Raw genomic sequence first — 24,706 nt, forward strand, 5'->3', positions numbered from 1 at the left:
TCGTTCATCTACTTGACGACTTCCTCACCGTCACACCTCCGTTATCTCCCCCCGCCCAAGGCCTCACTACCCTGACTGCAGCATTCTGCGACCTCGGGGTCCCTCTCTGAATGTCATAGACAGTGGTGGTTGGTGAAAAGATTGTAAATAAAAGGACCTTGAACATAATTGCAATGAATGAACACAAAGTCAGATGGAGGTTAACAGTTAATGAATGGTCAGGCTTTACAACTCAGCTGATATAATCAACTGTTCTGTTGCTACAGTTAACACCACTCATCTACATTGCTTTCTTTAACATTACCTGCAACATTACAGTAAAAACAACATTTAGGTCAGAGCACTTGTTCAATGTTAAGGAAATGTTTTACATTTAGGTAAATACATGTTTTTGCTTTCTTGCAGAGAGTTTGATGAGAAGACTGATACCAATATCATGTCTGTACATTAAATAGGAAGCTACAGCCAGCATCTGGTTAGCTTAGCTTCCAAAAAGACTGTAAACGAGGGAAAAGTTAGCCTTGCTATGTCCAAATGTAAGAAAATCCACCTACAAACACTCCTTACTGATTAACATGGTTTATTATCTGGACCAGTTGGAAAAAACAAACAAACAGAAAAAAACAGAATCTAATGACCTGACAATGTTTGTGACAAACAGCATTGCAGGTCTCAGACCAGCTGGTGGAATTCACTCGTTTTATAATTTATTTCTTGTTTTATAATAAAAACTGAGGGTAATGTTATTTTTCAAACAAAACAGCCTTTCATGCAGCAGCAGAGGTAAAGTCATAGGATTAAGAAATGTGTAATGCGAAGCGGCTGATTGTTACCCAATGAGCAGTAACAGAAAACACTGCCCTGCTTCTTTTAAATGCAACAAAATTATTAGCACATGATAGTTATGTGATTTCTGGAGGAGTGTTTGATTCTGGGAGTCTGTGTGCACTGCTGCATTTGACAATTAAAAATCAGTATAGTGATCCTTCAGTAAAACATGTAAAGAAGTCCTGCATTCAAAAGTTTACTGACAGGACCTATAGTTTTGAATGTTCCATCCCATATACTACACATCACATATACTTTACATCACAGATAACTGCTGTTGTGTATAACATGATTTATTCTTCTTGACATCCATTTCTTTTTGTTTATCTGTACATAATACAAACTCTTTACTCCCCTTGTTCTCTACATAATTCCACTCTAATCTCCTTCACTCTCCTCCTTTCCTTTTTATTCTTCTTTTTCCCCTCTGTTCTTCCTATTTATTTATTTCTGGTTACTTTGCCTCTCTTCTCCTTTCCTCTCCTGTGGTGTCCCCCTCACCTCACCTCATCTCCTCTCTTTTCAGTTTCCTTTTCTCTTTCCTCTTCGTCCTCCTTCTCTTTCTTTGTATCTCCTCTACTCTCCTCCGTCTCTTTGTAAATTAACTTAGACATAATTGCTTCCAGCAGGCTTCTCAGTCCGTCACGCTGCTCTCCGTCATGTGATGACACTGTGTGGGCTTGTTAACAGGGGCCTGTGTATGGCTGCTGGGTGGAAGAGAGGCTTGACCTAGTGCTCATGAACCAGCCTGGTCACTTTAACCTGCTGCTGCCTAAACCTGTGACCACGCCTGCAACTACAGACATGACATCTCCTGCAGTTTAGAAAGAAACCCTTCTGCTGTTGCTGTTTGGAACTGACAGATTTCTTAAATGGCTGAGGAGGTTTTAATTCCATCATCGGGGAAAACCACATCGGTAAGTTCAGACTCACTGCATAAATTGGGTGCCAGAACCGTCAGGTGACTGATCCCCTATTGTTTTAGACACTACTAAAACTTTCTGCAGCTAATAGCTTTTACTACCAACTTTCAAACTTGTAGATCAGTGGCTCACCATTAATACGATTTTATGAGTTATTGGATGTAGGTAATCAAACTTTAATATGATATGAAAAACTAGTCTAAATTGATTATTCATATTCACTTCGATAATCATTATTTACTTTGATAATCAAAACCAGGATAATTAAAGATGGACTTTTTCTAGCTCAGGTTTCTTATGCTGTTATGAGTGTTACAACCAGCACATTCAGTATTATGTTTTGCAGTCATGTAACAGTCTCATTGCTTTAGATTTCTTCAGGTCCATTGCTTTTTCACATCGAAATCATCCTACTGCCCTGATCCTTCCAATAGTACCCCTTTCAAATCTGTGTTTTTACTTTTTTACTTCTTCAGCCACAGAAGTAAAATCTACTTTATAATCACCTGTCCAATAGCAAAGTCTCTTATCAGATAACACGTTAAAGCTGACAGCCTTAGTAAATATATTTAATTAAAAAAATGTAACTACTTCAACAGAAAATCTCCTCTCCTACTTTAATGTTAAGTACATTTCCAAATGTGTGTACTGAAGGCTTGAAGTTTACACATCACACTTGTGTAAATTGTCACAAATGTTGCTAAAAGGTTCCAAATAATTTTTAAAAGTAACTAAACTTGTTGATAGGTGCTTTTTTTTAAAAGTTGTCAGGGTATTCTGAAAAGTTGCTAAACCTAGTATCAGTAGGCATCAGTGACAACAGACATAGATGCGAAGCATCATGTAGGTGGGTTGGAACTGGGTTTTCTACACAGACTCCATCTCCATCACTGCATGCTTATTGAGCTTTACCATGTGATAGCGCAGTTGGTTATGCAGGGTTTGGAGGTGTAATTAACTATATTGTTTTAATTACAGCATCATGGATACACATTGATTTGATTTATTTATTGTAATGTGCGATGAAAAAAAAACTCCCACAAGGTTGTACTGCTGCCTGCTTCTGGTAAAATTAAGTATTTTTGTACTCATATTTTACACAGTCCCAAGTAATTGTTACCTGTTGGAGAGTCACAAAGCAATGTGTTGAGCAAAAATAGAGATAGCTATGTGATTGTAAGTCTGTCTTGTCTGGTTCAGTGTAAAAAAGCCTGCGTAATGAAGGGTTTTCTTTATGGCAGTATTGCAGGCTGTTTAAAACGGGAAGAGCAATGGTTGTATAATAGCTACAGCTAGTGGAGGATTCCATGTTTATCTGCATTTCAGACCCTTTTCTATTACACCTCTATACTATCAACTATCTAATGAAGTAAACATGCAAAAAAGAAAGAAAAGGAAAGTAGCATTAGGAAACCAGTCACTGGAAAATGGGGTGAAACAAGAACAGACATTTTGAATAAAAAATGCGATTAATTAAAACTCTAAATTATTTCACAATTTCTTTTTCAAATGGTAGCATGAAGAGGACTGCTAGCATACTGTATTCTGAAGATAGCATTGCTGTCAATCAGCACTTTTAGTCTCTCTGATCATATATCTTGTGCTTCTTTGTAGTAGATTTCCAAACTATCTTCTCTGATATTTTATTTCATTACATCATTATCATCTTACACTGGTACTGAACATCCCTGATTCAAGTTCAAATTGATCTGACTTCAATTAGACTACTTTTGTGACTTGTTTCACATTGTTCACTTTGTACATTACAAACAGTATTTTATACCTCCTTTCACATTATAGCATTGCATACTCTATCTTTCTCTCAAAACACTGCACCAAAACACACTCAATTTTTTCCCAGTGCAGTTATTTGCCCCACAGTTTATACCTTGAAATTTAAAAGTTTAGCTGGATTTTTTTGCACCAGATGCTGGTCCCACTGTGGGAGCAAAGTTTCTGTATTTGCCCTTCAACTTCCTCTAGACTGGCAGCTAGCCATACCCTTTAGTTTGGTTACTGTGAGGAATGTGAACAATGCCAACAAGACATTTTAGAGGGACAAATTAAGAGCTACATAAAAAAGGTAATAATTGTCTATGTGATATGTACCAGATGTGACTTAGACAAGTGAAAATAAAGTTTTTATGTCCATGTTTGCATACCTGCTTGGATGTTATTAGACATGCAGGTGTGCATTAGTCAATGATTATGAAGCTTTTTATTAGAAACAGCTAATGTTTCTGTCAGTTAATACATATGCACCCTCAAGCCACTGCCTGAACTAATTTAATGCTCCATCAAAAAAGTAAATGTGAAGAGCAAACTCTAATCTCCTACATGAAAGGGGAACATGCCACATGTCCATCTGCCAACTCAACTTTCATACCCTTAGCTTCTACATAAGAGACACACTACGTCATACAGTGTTACAGAATGTTGACCATGAGTATCACTTGTGAGGTGTTGAATTATCAATAGTGTACATATTCCTAGGGATACTGGGCTGCTTCACGGTTCCATTTCTTTGAGCTATAACAAGGGTAGATGAAACCTACATTCAGTGTTCTGCACCTCCTGACAATGACATCTCTCTGTCTGCAGCACCTGACCGGCTCTCTTTTGGCAGTGGCATTCCTCACCTCCTTCGGGAGCTCTATGCTTTATGGCTACAATCTGGCTGTGGTCAACTCCCCTGCTGTGGTAAGACACACACACACACACACACACACACACACACACACACACACACACACACACACACACACACACACACACACACACACACACACACACACACACCAAAATGTATTCTAGAAAGCCAATATGAGCTAGATCATTATGAATTTAAAATCAAATATCTGATTTTTGCCTCACTATTCGCCATGTTATCAGTGTTATCAGTGTTATCAGTCTTACACTTGATCCACAGTGAGATGTGTAAACTAGTTCTACTGATTAGTAGGGCTGTAACGCTTAAGACAGCTCACAGTTTGATTTGATGCAATTCATGATACAAGGCACAATACACTCACAAGGATATGTGGTTATTGGTTGTTGCGTCTGGCAGAGGGACAATGTGTTTGCTTGACACAGACAGAGTGAGAGAGTAGTTGAGAAGGGCTGCTTGTTGTGAGGAATGTGAACTGCATGACATACTGGACTTTATTAGAAGGAATGTAGCTTGGCCCAGTGAGGATGAGTGTACAGTGGATCCTACTTTGTCCAACAGCACAACAACAGCACAGAGAGAACTAAAATATTCCTCTCAAATTTAAATACTGATACTGAGCATTTGCTTAAGCATCTCAAACAGAATTAAGCAGTACTATTAAACCAGGGCAAAAGGACAGAATGATATTAGTGACCATAATGCTGATTTTCCTTTTGATCTAGAGCTTAAACGGTAAAGAGAATGCTTATTTCCACTATCCAGTAGTGAGCTTAAGTCATGACATCACTAGCCTGTGTTCCACTAGCTTCCCGAACTATAACCTTTCATTGAGGGTTTCTGTCATCAGTCTTTATGAAAAAGTGAAGCAGGGTTCTGGAGTACTATTCAGAGCTTGTTCTTTTTGGAGCAATTTCAGCCTTTATTTGGATATCATGAATTGATAGAGAAAAAGGAAACACAGGGAAAGAAGAGCGGATGTCATGTGACAAATGTCCCTTGTTGGAACAAAAGCTGGAACATCACAGCCACATTGTATGTGTCTCAACCACTGGACGCTCCAGCTGTACATATTCTAAGATTAATACCAGGTTAATCAAAAGGTATTTAAGAAAAATTAAATACAATTTTTTACTATAATATGGTGTAGTAAACAGTATAACATGTTAAACTGTTTGTTTCAGTCTAATTTATGATATCCACACCTGCTCTCTTTAATTTGTATCAGACTTGTTAGTTGTAATCATAGTTGATCTGTTCTGTACATTGCACCAATTAATCCTTAACAATTAACAGAACTAGAGGTACCAAAAATATGGTGTTGTGAAAATGTTTGCTGCGCTTGCCTATGAGTGTGGGGTCACAATCTGTGTATTTGGTGTCTGTTGTGAAAAAACAGCAGCTCATCATGCTGTCAGCTCCTGTACTGATCCAGGGACAGCCCTCCATATGCATTCTGCCAGTGACAGAGAGCTCATAGTCTCCTAAGCCTGACATTATTATAGACATACCTAAACTAGCAGCCAATAGCTTCTTCTGTCAAACCATTGACATTTAACCTGAAAAGGTCTTGGGCTTATGGGAAATGGTGCGCCTTAAAGGCAATACAAACTGAAATAATAGTTGAACAATAATATTAAATAATTTTTAAATAATTTACCATCCATATTGTGACATATATGAATGACATAATGTAAAAAGGGATTAAATTAGAAAAGCTAGCAACAACCAGGCTGTAAAAACCAATAATACTGAAGTTGGATGATATTTTGTCTGATGCTAATCATGTATAGCTGTACATCTGACAGCAACTTATTGTTACATGTAGTTTACTCCTATACATCACACACCTCTTGAATAATTACGTACTTAGACATTTTGACAAACATTTTGTACTGCTGCTTTAGGAAGCAGAATACCAATTCACTTCAATTCACTCTCCTTTTTCATGACAGCTATACATCATCATCAACATTTATTATCAGAGCTGTACTGGAACTAAAATATACTTCATGATATTTATATATTTATAAAAACATTAAAACTGTCAAAGCTCCGTTTTCCAACTTAGAGCTATTTGTCATTACAGTTGGGTTTTGAACTGAGATACTAAGAGTTACTAGTTGAGTAAAAGCATGTGCCTGCCTGCCTGCAGTTGGAGAACTGACACTGATCCACCAACTCGTGCCATCACATGGTAAATTGATTAGGAGGCTGAGGTCAAAAAAAGACTTTGGGATTTGATTAGAGAGATAGTTGAAAATGCCAGAGTGAAAAAAGAAGAGATAAAGAAAGTGTGTATCATATTGGTCTCGTGGAACTTGGACATATTGACCACATGATGCACCAAGACAAGGATTCCTCCCTAATTAGAAAGGAGTGCTTTCTGATTGGCTCAAAGAGGCGGGATTGACCAATTGCTCTTTATTATAGTCCATTGCAGCTGATCTTATCTGTGAGGACATTGTAACTTCACTAGAATTGGGAATGAGGTGACCAGTGTTGGCTACATACATGTTCAGTATATTAAACTGCTTTCAGGTACAACACAAAGCAAAATTGCATCACAGTTGATTTGCACCAATTTAACTGGTGCTGTGTTTTGTTTTGTTTTTAGCCATAAACAGTTGACATGTTCCACTGTGAAACATTCTTGACACTGTCCACCTAAGAAAAATGACAACATCTCTTGTTAATTATTCATATGCTTAAATACAACCTATGTCTATGTGACAAGACCTGCAAATTAAATGACAAAATGTTGGGCAGTGCACTGCAGTATAACACACAGAAGTATATTTTCTGCTCTATCAGTAGTTACCAGCAGGACAACATCATTTTTCTGTGCCTTCTAAAATCGTTACAACTCACTATTGAAAACTTAAAAACCAAAAATGTTTGATTTGACATGCAGCCTTGTTTTCTAGTGTGCACATGTGGAAACTGTCAATGTCCACAGACCCTGACATGGACACTGAGGTGACATTAGGCAGTTGAAAAATAAACTGGAATTATCATTGTAACTGTTTTCAATTATTATATTTATACAATTATTTCTAGTGTTTAATAATAATAATCCGCCTATTATTACCAGTTCTGAATGAGTGGTCGTTAATGTGATGATCAGACATTTTCTGAGCGGATTAACTCTGAAAAGGCACTACCAAACTACCAGCATCATTTCTCCAGTAATAATGTGTTTCCAATGTACGGACTGTAACTGAAATATGAGTCGCAAATATATTAACCATTGTATTTAGAGAAATATATTTACCATTACACCATACATCAGTGGAGTCACAGTGCTCTATGTAGTGACAACTGTAATAAAATAGCACAAGCACCTCTCTTTATATCGGCCATTAGAAACTTTGATACCAGTTTACCTGCAATTAGCTTAATCAGGCAAATCAAATCTTCCAGATGAATGTGCTGAGAAAAAAGTCATCTATGAAGGTAAATATGTTACAACATGTGAGAGCTTGGAGACTTGATGACTTGTAAAGTATGAGGTGAGAATTTTAAAAATGTGTTCATATGTATAAAATATTCGCAAAGGTGAGATAAGTTTGAAGTCAAAGACAAAAATAGAAAAACACATGAGAGCTTGCAACACCTTCACAGTCATACCCTTACTTCACGCTATCTACAGCAAACTGCACCTTTACCCTTTAATTCACACCTTCCTGTCAAATCTGTATGCCTTGTGGCCCTGCTTTGCCTTATAGTTGAATACACTTTTGGCATGTTTTCTGATGTAATCAATGTTCAACATCTGATAATAGTTCTGCTGTTGTCCATAAAAAAGCCCTATCTCATCAAAACCTTTGCTGAGGAGGAAACCTCTCCATCCTGTTTAGACTATTTTCTTCTTCTCCTCCTCGTATTTGCTCACGTGGGAATGTTGGGGTTCTTTAAATTAATTTAAAGTACGGTCTAGACCTGACCATGTAAAACGTGCCTTGAGATAACATTTGTTGTGATTGGGCACCATATAATTAAAACTGAATTGAAATTGAATTGAATTATCTCCTTCTAACCTATTCTTCTCCCTCCTCCTTGTCTCAGTATATAAAAGACTTCTACAATAAGACAGTTGTGAATCGTAATGGAACAGGGCTAAGTGAGGAGACCCTGACCCTCATGTACTCTCTCACTGTGTCTGTCTTCGCTATTGGAGGATTGCTTGGCTCCGTCATAGTGGGCATGCTGGTCACTCGCTTTGGCAGGTAAGACTTCTCTACATCTATAAAATACACAGAAATGCAAAGGTACACATATAACTCTGAGGAGGAAAAAAAAAAAGTTGATATATAGATGGACAAACCAGATCCAGACAGTGAAGTAACATTTAAAAAGTCAGAGTGGACAGAATTATCAGTGAGGTGTCTTAGCATTGTCAGTTGTACTTTGTAAATGATTGTTCACATGAAGGTTTAAGAATAAAGTATATATAATAAAGAATAGAATCAAGTTTTTTTTTTTTTTTTTTTTTTTAGAATGTTCAATGGTTCTTGCTGTAGGTTTGAACTGTAAGGAGAATGGTCTCAAACAAAGGTAAAAAAAAATCGGTTATTTAGACTCTAATGAGATTGAAAATTGTGTGTACCCACAAATCTGTGTTTAAACTGTGTGTATGAACATTGTGAGCACAAATCTAGATTACATTAATATAAAACCATGCATATGTACAAATCATAAACATCCCAGTGTTAGAAAAATGATATAGTAAGCTCCATAGAACCACAATTATTAAAAAATGTGATTGTGCTTAATTAAAAAACTAATAGCTAAGACATTGTAATCCATAAATCATCATCATAAATGTAATTACATTATTAATATATTAAAATTGTCCTGTTCCCACTTGTAGATGACAATAACTTATTGGAATTTCCATATTTGAATATCAAAGCAATAATTTCATGAAGAACAAAACTGGTCAGTGTGAGTGTGCCATGAACTTGATGGTATTTTTTTTCAACATGCAATTATTTTGTATATTTATATATGCACATATTGGTGAATGAGACCCATCTTGTTTCTCTTGACTATTTCTATGATCTTGCTTCATTAAGAGTTGAGTATTACAGTACAGTATACAGATACTGTATGATAGATATTATATACCACCTTAAACTTGCTGAAACTGCTATGTGAGCTACAAAGCAGGTGTTTGTCCTTAAACATGGAATATTAGACATCAGTTGCCCTCAGAGTTGTATTTGGACATTGGTTCTGCTCTGTCCTAACACTGTACCCAGAAACCCCCCTAGACTGCCCAACTGTGAGGGTGGATGGTGGCCAGTTGGCAATACAATTAGACTCTCTGCAGCACCTGGTGCTGCCATCAACCAGGCTGGAAAACACACCGATAGTCACCAAACAGCATACTATGTAATACTTTCATTAAAATTTCGACAATACACATACAAGAGTAAAAATTTATGGATTAACACAGTAAGGCATCTGTACACAGAAACATACACACACATGCGCACGCAAGCGTGAACACACGTTGTGGTTGTTCCTGGAGACTTACCCTAACCCTAAACATAACCACTGACCTACAATCAGCTTTCTCCTTAATTGGGAACATGGCTTTTGTTCCCAATTGGACAAGTTGTCCCCTATTAACTGGTCTTTAGTCTGAAAATTGTCCACAAAAGTACCCTATGACACACACACACACACACACACACACACACACACACACACACACACACACACACACACACACACACACACACACTTTTACATTGGCACAAAGAGCACTAGATCTGGCCCTTCTATCAATCAGGCCTCTGACCGCTGTATTCAGAGCTGCTGATAACCTCTCCCCCCTCCCTGGTGCCCTGTTGTCCTTCTAAGTGCACCAGCATCATGTCGTCCCCTCTGCCCTTCAGAAGTGTGCTTGTCCTGAAAGTGCAGAGGGAAGTTCTTTTACTTCATTCACTCAACTATTACATAGAACATTAGTGGACATTTAAATGCAAATGAAATGCAGACGATTTATAATCCCATTAACTGGCTTATCAGTTTTTTTTTTACACAACAGTGTTTTATGGCTAAACACAGTTTATACCCACCTTTGTGAGCTGTGTTAGCGTTTTATAGCTAATCAGGACTTATACAGGCATACATGTCCATCATTATGACTTTGTGTATATCAGGGGAGGGGGTTCCTGCTGTTGGCCTCCAGACCAATATACTGCCCCTGTCCTTGCTGTTTCATAAACCTTTGGGTCATATGTTTTTATGTATGTTCATAATGTCTGCCTATTCCTTTTTTGTTTACGTATTTTCAGGAAAGGCACAGTGGTAAATACAACAATCCTGGTGTTTATTGCTAGCTCACTCATGGGCTTCAGCAGGATTTGTGGTTCTCCTGAGATGGTCATCTTTGGACGCTTCATCACAGGAATTCACTCAGGTTCACACACTTCTACACACACCTCTGCATGAATTCTACACTGATTTGCACCTGTTTGAAGTTAGGCTATGTACAGGGTACATGCGCTATGTCGCCAAATTAATGTGGATTTCCCTGTCAACATATGTGGATTCTGGGTGGGCCATGTTCAGTTCCTCCAGTGCAGAGTTGTTCTCAGTTGTGACCATCATGCCTGTCTTGACTGAAACCAAAGAACCTGCTGCTTGACACCAGCTGTGAAGGAAGCCATGAAGCTGTAGAGGAGGAGTTCTTTGGGCTTGGTTGGTCAAGGGGAATTCTGGAGCAGCAGACATTTATCAGGTTGCTTAAATGACTGCAGCCTCTGTGGTTGCAGAAGCAAAACCTCAGTTATGGCTTTGGGGAGGCCAAAGAGAGGGATATTTGGTTGGCTTCAAAGAAGTTCTGGCAATTCAGCAGACGACTCAGAAGGGGGAGGCAGGGCTTACCCCAGGTTCTTTTCCCAGGAGGGAAAACTGCTAGCCTGGACTGAGAATATTTGTAGACAGTAAAAGGAACACTTTGAAAACTCCTGAATCCAACTACCTTCTACACATGTTCAGTTTTTTAGCTGAACCTTTTAATGGGTATCATGTTTGGAAGACCATATAATTTGTTCACGTGTCCACATACTTTTGGTCATCTGGTGTAACTCTCTCCATTGACTCCTTACTTAGATATTTACAGAATTATTGAATCGTTATGAAGTCATGATCCATTTTTATCAAAGTAAATCAGAGCATTATTAAATAGATATCCTTCTCTGTTTTTAACTGCAGGGATTTCTCTAAGTGTAGTACCGATGTACCTGGGTGAGATTGCTCCTAAGAACCTCCGAGGCTTCCTGGGTCTTGTGCCAAGTATCTTTATTGGCACTGGAGTCTTCGCTGCCCAGATCCTTGGTCTACATGAGCTGCTAGGAAAGGTAGACAAACACTGCTTTATAACAACACCTAATGTGTGGAGGGGATTCGGCTTTGCTAAACAAATTTTGCAGCAAATTTCAGGTAACCATATTGTTATGGCTATAGGACCAGATGCTTGTAATAAGTTATTCAGTTTCAGAAGTCATTAATAAACTTCAACTTCTAATTTTTTTCCCTCAAGGGTCAATTCTTGTACTTCTTGTACAAATACTATATTTCACTGTCTCCTGATAACTTAACCATTTTAGATTCAATGTTCAACAGCTTGAAAAACATCAATTTGTGATTCATGAAACATCCTGCAGTGAGGAAAAAGACTGATTTTTATGTGTTGAGTGCAATGCCACAAAGGTGGAGGGTCTGTACTAATTTGGGATCCAAATCTCTTAGGACTACAAAACCAGACAAAAACCTAGGAGTTGTTATTCATGCTGACCTAAATTACAGCATTACCATGTCTTTTCTCTATTTATAATATTTAAAAAGAGTTAGAATTCGAAACACTTCTTCGTGTCTCTGTTACCAGCAGACTGAATGACTGTAATGTTCTTTTTACTGGTCTCCCATTCAGCCATTTGATGGCTTCAAATTTTTAGAAATGCTGCTGTCTTTTTCTCAGCTTGGAATATTAAATTCAATTACATCACTTTGATTCTCAAACATCTTCACTGCCTGTTCTCTTCAGCACCAAAATGACTTTCTTGTGTTACCCCAGATTATACTGTATTTCTAACATTCGTCCAGTTTATTAATCCAGTATGTTCCTTAGGTTACAGATCAGCTGTTTCCTAAACATTTAAGATTAGTTTTGTTTTTATGTTTTATTTATAGTTAGGGTGTGTGTATGCATGTATGTATGTATGTATGTATGTATGTATGTATGTATGTATGTATGTATGTATGTATGTATGTGTGTGTGTGTGTGTGTGTGTGTGTGTGTGTGTATGTGTGTGTCAATACCTTTTTAAAAAAAAAAAAGGTTAAGATTAAGGAAAGACAGGGAAGGAAAGGTTGTTTTTGCATAAGAAAAAATAAGTGTAGAAAAAGTTAATACCAACAACAAAGTTTGTTTGTCAAATCATCATCAAAGATGAATTTCCCAGAATGGAGACGCATGGAAATTGGTGATAACACTAGTAGAATTTGTGGGACCAATCTGTTGTACTTTCACTAGGCTGTAGAAAATCTTTGGTCATTCAGCATTTGACATAGACAGGACTAAGGATGATGCATTTCACTCAGTGCTAATATGAAATACAGCAGTGTGTCATCAGCATAGCAATGATAAGTGATGTTGAGATGTGTGTTTGTGGAAAAACCCCACTGGAAGCCTATACTGTATAGTGCCAAATAATATGGCCCAAAATGGAACCTTGGTGTACATGACAAGAGAAGAAAAGAGCAGCAGTGGACAAAAAAATGAATTCATTAGGAAAAATTGATTAATGCAAACTACAAAGCACTCTATCAAGCAAAAGAACCTAATGTGTCCTTTTATATTACTGACAGAATTTTCTTTTCTAGTCTTTTCTTCTCTCAATTTTTAACAAAATGCCTGTATTGTCACAACATCATGGACAAGCAGTGTTGCCCTGTTAGGACTGGAATTGTGTGCAACTACTCGTGTTGAAATGGTTACAGGAGGAAAACTGGCCCCTGTTTCTCTCTGTGGTGGTGGTACCCACCTTCATCCAGTTGATGCTGTTGCCGTGGTTCCCAGAAAGCCCCAGGTACCTGCTGATTGAGAAGCACAATGTCCACGCCACCATCACAGGTCAGTGTGTTGGCTCTGTTACATATCAACAAAGAGATGCAGAGAACTGTAGAGAGTGGTTGCATAAAGGAAAGCATATGGAGAGTCCAAAATGGAAAGGGTTCATCCTCTGGATAGCATGAATATGCTCCGCAAATTTCAGGGCAGTCTGTCCTGATTTATTAGTTTTTGATGTTTCTTGTGTACAAATGCACAGTGGAAGTTTTGTCCTGATAGAGATGCACGAGGAAACATGAGGCAGCCACTGAAATATTTTGATTTATTCTCTGATTATATTGGCAATAGAATTATAATCTTATCACAGTAATTATTGAGATACAGTGTCTTGCTCTGGAGAAAACAAAAGAGAAAAATCTATATGTGGTATCATTCCATGATGCACTGTAAACATGCTGCTTCCGGTCCCCTGTCTTTTAGCTCTGAAGTGGTACAGGACCAAGTGTAACATCCAGGCTGAGATTGAGGAGATGCAGGAAGAGCAGCGCTCCCTGTCATCCATGGAGACGCTGTCAGTATGGAAACTGCTGCTAGATGACACAGTCCGCTGGCAGGTGCTCAGCGTGGTGGTCATCAACATCGGCATGCAACTGTCTGGCATCGATGCTGTGAGTATGGTTTATAAACTGAGTGATTTACCTAAAACAAAAAGGAGGTGCCATGATATACTACCTATGATGTGCACTTCTTAATACTACTAGTAGCAGTAGCCAAAGTCAGAAATTTTGAATTTTCAGAAATTCACTACAGTTTAGTTAGTTTCTTCCCCAAGAAAAAAATCCCCAAAGGTTTCAGTAGTCCAAGCTGAAATGAAGCATTTGCATCATGCAGCAGGGTTTCAGTCCCAAGAATGTCAGCATAGCTGAAATGTTGCTATGATTTAAAAAAAAAAATCTAGACTACTCAACTCATGGTCTGTTTACTGTTTAGCTGCCACGGGCCAAACAGATGCTAGAAAAATGTCGGCATCTTTTGAGAACTGTGCCTGAGCCACTCATTGATTGTCCAAGTAGTCTCCTATCCTAGATTCACACAGAACTGAATTTGAAGGCAGGATCCCCGTTCTACACAAAATTGAAGAAGATGAGAGGCTTCTGGACTCTCTTGCTTGCTCCAACGCCTGTATGGGCGCGGAAGGTATGGCATTATTTTTGTGACACATTAGTGAGTGCGCAGTGGGACTTTTCTGAGCATACAGTGGAACTCTCGCAAGCACATACTTTAAAGTTTGAACAGTAAATCTGACTGAAAACAAAAATTTGACATGTGCATACTCAACTCTGCATACATGCTCAATCTCTGCTCTGTGCGATGGCAGGCATTGGGCAGGCTGAAGAATGTTCTTCAGCTACTAAATCTAAGTGTTTATGTTATTGTTTTCGCTCATGTTGTTTGAAAATCTTTCTTTCTTGATCAATCTTTTTCAAAATCCCTCACTGCTGGATCCTTGGCTGGTGTTGCTCTAGGCGGAATTGCAGGGTTTCATTGCCGCAAGCTCCTCTGGGGAGCTCCTGTCTCGCTCACTCAGAGTAAATCACACTCAACAACAAATTTCAGGTTGCCTGGGTTTCATTTTGAAAATAATTGACTTGCTTTACCTGCAAATTGCAAATTACAACCGCTAACTAAATGAAATTCACTTGGATTAGCTACACACCTGGCTGAAAGGATACTGCTGCTCCCGGAGTCTAGCCTTTGTGGATAACTTTGCAGAAATACACCACCCAAATAAATTCCTACTTTGCCCTTGATACCCACTATTCTCAACATGTCTCTGTTCTCTGGTCTCTGTACCTACTTATTCAACCCCTTCTGAAAAAAACAAAAACTGATCTGGATTCTGCTTAATATCCGAACTACAGACCTATTTAAAAATTACATTTTTTCCCCAAAATCCAAAAAAAAGTAGCTTTTAGAATTTGTTGAGGTTAAAACATTATTTGATCAATTGCAGAATATATTATATATTTTCCTTTTGCCAATCATAGAGAAAGTTCTATCTTTGTAGGACTATAAAACTGCATAATGATTGTCTGAGAAAGTGGGCTGGGATAACTGGTACAAGGACTTGAATGGTTCCATTCCTATTTATCAAATCATAAGCTCTTTGTTTCCATCAGTGATACAATATCACAGTGTTCCCCTTACCTGTGAAGTTCCACAAGGGTGTATTCCTGCAGCTAAATTACAACAAAACTGAAGTCATCATTGGCCACAATCAAATCACTGAAATCTCACTTCAGCACTCAGTTTCCTTTTCCACCAACTCAACTCCAGAAACCTCGGGGTAATTTTGGACCCTCTGTTGAACTTTGAGAGACACATTAAGTCAGTCATTCAGTCCTATTTTTTCAGGTAAGAACCAATGCCAAACTACACCAAGTACAGTAATTTTGAGTCATTCACTCTTTGGCGGTGGCTTAATAATTATGGAGGGTTCTGGTTATTAGGTTAGACAGAGAAGTACTGCAAAAACTGGTAAACAAGTCGCACCAGTGTATAAGACGCAGTCTATTTTGGAGGGTGTCATACTGGGGAAAATGCTTTTCTATTAAAAACTGGTTTACTTGTAACTATTCATTTATAAACACATACGTTTATACAGGGGCGGATAGGGGCACTAAAAGCCACCGGGAGAATTCTGACCGGCCCAGCCCACCACCGGCCCACCACCAGCCCTCCACCATCTGCCCCCATGACCATGAAAGCTTTGTAACGCCTGATTAATTAATTAAATTAAGATAGGCTACACAAAAATTAGTAGATTGATGGGAGAGATCAGAGTGTGCAGGGTAACCATGAATGAGATATAGAGAGTAAGCAAGTGGTATAAATGTTGGTTGGACGTTTTCTTTATTAAATAGTATAGCCTTGGAGATTTTCGTGGAGGGTAGAGCCTTGAAGTAAAATAATGATGTATAATGCATAGGGCTTACACACGTCTGGCGGCCGCTCACATTAAATGTGGGCTGGTCCACCTGACCTCGGTGGCTGACCGGCCGACCGGGAAAACTCCCGATCGTCCCGAAGGCCACTCCGCCACTGCGTTTATATAAGTTACTCCAACATTTTTCCGATCTACTTTTATTTGAAACACAATCAAAACACACATATAACACCTGAAACAGTGTGTCAGGTTAATGGTCCAACAATAATTTCCGTAACTGAACTGGACCAGTATATTAACTCTTAAAGTCTTTGTAAAGTCAATTCATTGATTTACACATGTTGGAAAATGGTTACAGAAAACATGTGAAAAGGTTGATAACTATGCAGTTCTGAATTGTGGAGATAGAGCTTTAAACTATTTCTCATTTTTCCTAATTTTCTGAGCCTGCAATAAACTAGTACCCCTTGACGTAGTGGCGTGCCTGCGTGACCTTGGCCCCTCCCCTACTGTTGTAACTGTGTAATTGACATAATATGTAGATGTCTGCCAGTCCACTAGGTGGCGTTGGCTAGAGTTGTTACCTGTTGGGGAGTCCGACAGAGGATAGAAGAAGTAGTTTATACTGAAGACTGTGAAGTAATGTGGTGACTGAGAGAGATTAAAATGTGTTCGTCAAGGATAAAATAAACCCCCATTGTTCAGCAAGAAGCCTCCCGTTGAGTTACTACATAAATGGCGACGAGGATAAAGTTTCAGCGGATGCCTCGCGGGAATCAAGACGAATGAGTAAGACTCCCTGCTAAGTTGCTAAGTTAGCATACCACCCGGACTTTGTAACCAAGAAAAAAAGTTTAAAAAAAAAAAAAAGAAAAGAAAAGAAAAATCATGGCGGCGGCTATGGTAGGAAGCACCGCTCCTTTTGATTGCCAAACCCAGTAATGGGAGGATTATTTTGAAGTGCTCCACCATTTTTTTGAAGCTAATGAGATCGACGATGCAAGTCGACAGAAAGCTATATTACTTAGTTCAGTGGGCAGTCAGACGTACAGCCTCATGAGGAACTTAGTCAGTCCCGCCAAGCCAGGAGACAAGACATTTGATGAACTGGTCAAGTTATTAAAGGAACACTTCAACCCTAAACCCAGCGAGATTGTGCAGCGTTTCAAGTTTAATTCCAGAAACAGGAAGAATGGAGAAACAGTCATGGAATATGTTGCTGTGCTAAGGAAATTATCGCAAGACTGCAACTACGGAGACAAGTTGTCTGAGATGATAAAGGACAGACTGGTCTGCGGTATAGGAGATGACCGCATACAGCGCCGACTGTTGTCAGAGCCGGATTTGACATTCGACAAGGCACTGAAGCTGGCACAGGCAATTGAGACAGCCAGCAAAGATGTGAAGGACTTACAATCTCTGGAGTTTGCACCGCCACACTTGAGGGCACCTCAAACAGTGCACAAAATGTCAGCAAAGCAGACCCCCAGTAGGCAGCAGCACCAGCATAAGGTTTGCTACAGGTGTGGAGGGGAGCAGCACAGGGCTGGGGACTGTAGGTTCATTAAAGAAACCTGTCACAAGTGTGGTAAAGTTGGCCATATTCAGAAAGTGTGTAGGTTCAAAGGCCCAGCCAGTAATTCAAAGGCTAGAGGGGGTGGAGTTCACTCAGGAAAGCAGGGGAGAACACAGGGAGCAAATTATGTCAGACAGGGGAAAGATGAAAAAGATGGCGTTGATACAGATGAAGTCATGTTCACACTGTACAAAATAGATGAACTTGATGTACCAGCAGAAGAGCCATTTGTAGAGACATTGTCAGTTAATGAGACAGACACACAGTTTGAGATGGACTCAGGGTGTGGGGTAACAGTAATAAACCACTTGGTGTTCAAAACCTTAGGGGGGAAGGAGGCACCAAAGTTACGCCCATGTCGAGTGAGACTCAGAACATACACAGGCCATAGAGTAAAAGTCTTGGGAGCAGCTGTGGTTAAGGTGCAGCACAAAGGGCTAGTACAAGACTTACCTGTGGTAGTTGTAGCGGGTTCAGGCCCCAGTCTGGTAGGCAGGTACTGGATTAGGAGGCTAGGTTTACAGTGGAGATCAGCACCCCAGGTCCATCACATCCAGGAAGAGACCTCAGAGGAGGTACAGGGGAGACCAGAATCCCAAATCCACCATCTGGGAAAAGTGACATTGGAGGAGGTACTGGGGGAGTATGGGGAGGTTTTCAAAGATGAACTCGGGAGATTCAAAGGCCCCCCAGCCAAAATATATGTGGACAAAGAAGCAGCCCCCAGGTTTTTTAAAGCCCGGCCCGTTCCATATGCTATGAGAGGAAGAGTTGAGGAGGAGCTCAACCGTCTCCTCACCCAAGGGATCATTGAACCTGTTAAACATGCTGAGTGGGCAGCGCCTGTGGTCCCAGTGCTGAAACCCGATGACACCGCAAGACTGTGCGGAGATTACAAACTGACGGTAAATCAGATCTCAAAGCTTGAACAGTACCCGATTCCCAGAATTGAGGACTTGTTTGCCACGCTTTCAGGTGGACAGAAATTCACAAAATTAGATCTGAGTCACGCTTATCACCAGATTCCCTTGGAAGAGGAAGCAAAGAAGTACGTGACCATAAATACCCATAAAGGTTTGTTCACATACAGAGTGCTACCTTTTGGAGTTTCATCAAGCCCAGCGATATTCCAACGGACCATGGAGGGACTGCTGCAGGGCATTCCTCGTGTGACCATCTTCCTGGATGACATCCTCCTCACAGGGAAAGACGACCAAGAGCACCTGCAGACTCTGGCCATGGTGCTGAAACGGCTACAGGAAGCCGGTCTCAGACTAAAGAGGGCCAAGTGCTTATTCATGAATGAGGAAGTGATGTTTCTGGGTCATAAAGTGGATGCAACAGGGCTGCACCCAGTCCATGAGAAGGTGCGAGCAATCAAAGAGGCACCCACACCTTCAAATGTAACAGAGTTGAAGGCATACTTAGGACTGTTAAACTATTATAACAAGTTTCTGCCAAATCTGTCAACTGTCCTCGCCCCAGTGCACAAACTGTTACAAAAAGAGACAAAATGGCAGTGGGGAGAGGCACAACAAGCTGCTTTTGAAAGATCAAAAGAAATGATGCAGTCTGCTGAAGTGCTTGTTCATTACGACCCAGAGAAAGACATTGTGCTGTCATGTGACGCATCACCCTATGGAGTAGGTGCCGTACTGTCCCATCACATGCCAGATGGAACGGAGAGACCCATAGGATTCACCTCACGAACATTGAACGCAGCTGAGAAGAACTATTCACAACTAGATAAGGAAGGACTAGCAGTGATGTTTGGAATAAAACGTTTCCATAAGTACATTTATGGACGGAAATTCACAATAGTGACAGATCACAAGCCCTTGTTGTCACTTTTCAGTGACATGCGAGCCGTACCACAGATGGCCTCACCCAGAATCCAACGATGGGCGGTAACCTTGAGAGCCTATGAATATACAATAGTGTATAAAGAAGGGAAGTATCACTGCAATGCAGATGCCCTGAGCCGCCTTCCTTTACCGGAGGAACCGGAAGTTGAGAGGCTGGAAGAGAGGGTTCTCATGCTGGAGAGCTCTGACATCACGCTGGTGACAGCTGATCAAGTAAAAGCATGGACAGACAAAGATCCAGTACTCCTGAGGGTGCGGGAGATGGTACAAAATGGCTGGTCAGCAAAATTAAAAGGGGAGGAGTTTGCCCCATATGAGGTGAGGAAACATGAACTCAGTATCCAGAATGGATGTGTGTTATGGGGCTGGAGAGTGATTGTGCCAAAACCAGGCCAAGAAAACATTATGAGACAGCTTCATCAGTGCCACCCAGGAGTGTCCAGAATGAAAGCACTGGCTAGGAGTTATGTGTGGTGGCCAAAGTTGGACAAGGAGTTGGAGGATATGGTCAAGGGCTGTACAACATGTCAAGAGCACCGTAATATCCCTGCACCAGCTCCATTACACCCCTGGGAGTGGCCGGACAAACCGTGGAGCCGTCTCCATGTAGATTATGCCGGACCGTTTATGGAAAAAATGTTTTTTGTGCTCATTGATGCACATTCAAAATGGATGGACGTGTATCCAGTGAACTCTGCCACTTCAGCCACTACAATTGAGTGTCTGCGTACCAGTTTCAGTAATCATGGACTGCCTGAGTTGTTGGTGTCTGATAATGGCACTTGTTTCACCAGCACAGAGTTCAAAGACTTTCTGAGTAAAAATGGTATCCGTCATGTGACCTCTGCACCCTACCACGCTGCCAGTAACGGGTTAGCAGAGAGAGGGGTACAAACATTCAAGAGAATGATGAAAAAATGTCCAGAGGGCACACTCACAGCTAAGGTAGCCAGAGTGTTATTTAGCTACAGAGTTACTCCTCACACCACTACAGGCCTATCCCCAGCAGAGTTGCTTCTAGGAAGGAAGCTACGTTGCACACTCAATTCAATCCATCCAGACCTGAGCAGGAAAGTGAAGGAAAGACAAGAAAGACAGATAAATGATCACAACAAAAGGGCGAAAGAACGCTGGTTCAAAACAGGAGACTCAGTGCTGACCCAGAACTTCAGTCTAGGGCCCAAGTGGATCCCGGGAATTATTGAGTCGGTGACAGGACCGGTGTCCTATAAAGTGATGCTGGGGGATGGGAGAGTAGTGAGGAGACATGTGGATCAGATTCACACTCGCCACCAGAGACCACAAGAATGTAACAACAACCAACAAGCTGCTGCTATTCAGCTAAGTCAGGCCAACGAAAAAAAAGGAAGCATGGCTGGAAGCTGAGCAGGTGGTACTCAGGGGTGACAAGTTGGAGGAGCCAGCACCTACAGAAGCTGTTGAAAGCTCAGAGACTGAACAGAAAACTCTTACAAATACAACTCCAGTAAGGAGACAGTCAAGAAGGGAAACTAAGTTGCCCAGTTACCTTAAAGACTTTCAGTTGCATTAAGAGAGACTGATTACCACTGTTGTGGGCAATTGGACAGAGTTAAATAGTTATAATGTTCCGGTGATATGTATAGAAAATGCTTAAGGGGGAAGGGATGTTGTAACTGTGTAATTGACATAATATGTAGATGTCTGCCAGTCCACTAGGTGGCGTTGGCTAGAGTTGTTACCTGTTGGGGAGTCCGACAGAGGATAGAAGAAGTAGTTTATACTGAAGACTGTGAAGTAATGTGGTGACTGAGAGAGATTAAAATGTGTTCGTCAAGGATAAAATAAACCCCCATTGTTCAGCAAGAAGCCTCCCGTTGAGTTACTACACCTACTATATCACACCGAGAGGCCGCTCTCCTCAGTGGTTAACCTGCCTAGTGGCCAGTTATTGTTACTACATCTAACACTACTACAGTCTACAGTTAGCCAGGTAGCTGAGTTAGCCGCAGAGTTAGCAGCTGAGCTAGTGGCAGAAAGCTCTCAGACGTAAAGTCCATGTTTCGGGGTGACTTTGATTGACAGGTGACACTTGGTAGGGGGCGGGATTTCAGCGAACTCGGCTGGCACGCCCACAGTGTTTGGGAGTAGAGAAAGAAGGTTTGAAGCCTAATTTCATATATTTGGCAATTTTTTTAATCATTCAAATTTGGCAGTGTGGTTAACAACACACTTTTCTATGGTATGTAAAACTCAGAAAACATATTTATTCTTACTTTACACAGACTTTAACAGTTTCGGGTTAGGCTGAGTTTCAATTAAAGCTTTAAAAAGAACACAGTAGCTTTACATATTTAATACAGTGTGCAGCTGTATGCTTACTCAAGACTCAAAAACTCTTCATCAGAGCTGTCGCTGTGTGCAAAATATTGTAACTGAGTGACTACAAGGCTCACCAACCAGTCCTCAGTCTCTGTGTCAGAGTCAAACAAAGCATCATCCAAACAAAGTTAGTGAATCTTTAAGGCTTCAGATCTCTGTTCATACTGTGTGTCCCTGCCAGTGTGCAATAAAAGCTGCTCATTGTGCCCTGTTGTCTATAAATACTGAAACATCACAGCAATTAGTGTCCCGAGATACTTCTGAACAACACACTGAATCAGCACCCGCCTGTGAACCCTTCTGTTTTTCTTTTTAATTTTCTGTACAACATACAGCGGTAGCGTCACTGCTTTATAGGACGTTATAGTTTATAAGTGTGGGTGCTCACATCATTATTATAGTTATTGTTATTGTTATCGCTGTTAGTGTGGACGGCCCCTTTACAGACCTATAATCATGTCCACATCCACATCTCTCTGCAAAAAAAGTAATGTCAAAAGTGGGTCTTAAACACCAGTTTTTAGATCTGTAGATGTGTGTATCATCAGCATAACAGTGATATGACATCTCTTGAAAACGGCTGAACAAATGACCCAGAGAAAACGTAACGTGTACAATGAGAACAGGATTGGCTCAAGGACAGAACCTGTGGGACTCTTTAAATATCTATTTGTTAAATATGAATGAAACCAATTTATGTGTCATACAGCTCTGTCATATGCTTGCATTTGCACTTTGTAACCCTGGTTTTGAAAAGTGCTGTTCAAATAAAGATACTTCTTTTCTTTTTTCTTTTCTCCACCTTTCCCTTTGCACAATGCAAATGCTGCTGATGCCTGATGAATTGATTCACAAAATATATCAAGTCATTGCAAGTCAAAAAGCTGAAGTCACTTGTATTGCATTGCAAGTCTTTTACTGATTTTGTCAATCATGTCTAAGTCATCCCATTCACGACTTAAGTCTGACTCGAGTCTAAGTCGTGTGACTTGAGTCCACACCTCTACCAATGCAACATTTCATTATATTAGGATTCTTTTAAAACAGGTCCAAAATACACCAGTTGTATATACTGTTATTGTCCAGAGGGTATTCTGAGATTTGGAAGGTGTTTGCTTCATAACAGTATAACATTTTATCCATCACCTGTGTGTGCTTGCTTACCATCAGGTGTTGGCTGCCAAATGGCGTCTGGTAAATAGAGTCTTTAGGCTAGAGAGACGAGTAGCACAAACTGGCAGAAACTCCTGATGAAACAACATCAGATGTTTTAGTCAGTTCTGGCTCTTATCTCTTTGAGCAACATTTAATTTCACATCATTCTCCTTTTGCCTTTTCACCCTCTTTCTCTACCTCGCCCATTCTGCCTGTTTCTATAGCTCACTCATCTGATTGATCAAGCTTATTTAAACAAAGACACTGAGATGAAAACAGGCCTAAATTATCCCCTATTGTTTTATAAGTCTTTCACATCAAGCCAAACATTGCTGTCATCATTTTTCCACTGATATGATTAGTCAGATTCCCTCTCTGAATCATGCCCTGGGGATTCATTAATTATTCAAATGATTACCAGGGCGCCCTGGCCAGAAAGTGCAAACTGTAAGCACTGGACCTGATCTCATTAGCACGCCCTTCTCCATGCTGTATTTTTAGCTGCTAATTAGCTCTGCCTACTCAACAGTGGAGCAATGCTGAAAGATGTTCACACTCAAAACAGTACTGAGGATAAGATGAGTTATGGTGACATTGGCAGATATTTTTGAATGAAAACAGGATTACTGTAATGAGAAGGACAAGGATATTATAGTACAATTAAATTAATTTGCATAAATATTCATCAGTGAGTATCAGCAGTGATGGTAATGATGGCAGAGATGATATTGGTAAATCATGAAAGTAATAATGATAAGGTAATATATATTGGTGATGAAGATTACAGTGACAACAAAGAGGGTGGTGGTGAAAATGATGATGATGATGATGATGATTACTATAGTGCTTACTAGGGTAAAATAATTAGAATAATATTGATGATGATTAGCATAGGGATGATGATTACATTGATACTGTTGGTGATGGTGACGATGATGGTGGTTAAGAAAACAGCAATACTGAGAATGACGATGATATTTGTCAGTGGTGATGTTGATGATAATGATGATGATAATGACGATAAAGGTGATTTTGGTGACCATGATGATAAAGTTGACAGTGAGATAGTGATGACAGTAAAGATAAATATTGTAATTGACAACAATCATGATCAGCAATGATAAGACTTAGAACAGTAATGAGGATGCTGCTGATGAAAGTGATTTTGTTGACAGTAATGTAGATTTTGGTGAACATAAGATGATAGTAATAATAGAGCAATAGAGAATACAACAAGAACAATTATGATGATAATTAGTAATAATTGCAATGATGATGAAGATGGCAGTAATTGA

The 24,706-nt window shown here is 40.0% G+C and overlaps 1 protein-coding gene across 1 annotated transcript in view; it reads left to right on the forward strand.

Moving 5' to 3' along the window:
* Positions 1–1,700: 1,700 nt before the first annotated feature.
* Positions 1,701–24,706, forward strand: part of slc2a15a (solute carrier family 2 member 15a) — a 36,360-nt gene continuing 13,354 nt past the window's right edge. The window contains exons 1-7 of the mRNA XM_062430249.1: positions 1,701–1,745; positions 4,353–4,451; positions 8,488–8,648; positions 10,728–10,852; positions 11,650–11,795; positions 13,438–13,570; positions 13,988–14,175. Coding sequence (XP_062286233.1) covers positions 1,701–1,745; positions 4,353–4,451; positions 8,488–8,648; positions 10,728–10,852; positions 11,650–11,795; positions 13,438–13,570; positions 13,988–14,175 — 897 coding nt within the window. The remainder of the gene's footprint in view (positions 1,746–4,352; positions 4,452–8,487; positions 8,649–10,727; positions 10,853–11,649; positions 11,796–13,437; positions 13,571–13,987; positions 14,176–24,706) is intronic.

The sequence above is a fragment of the Scomber scombrus genome, chromosome 12, assembly GCF_963691925.1.
Source record: "Scomber scombrus chromosome 12, fScoSco1.1, whole genome shotgun sequence".
Classification (NCBI taxonomy): Eukaryota; Metazoa; Chordata; class Actinopteri; order Scombriformes; family Scombridae; genus Scomber; species Scomber scombrus.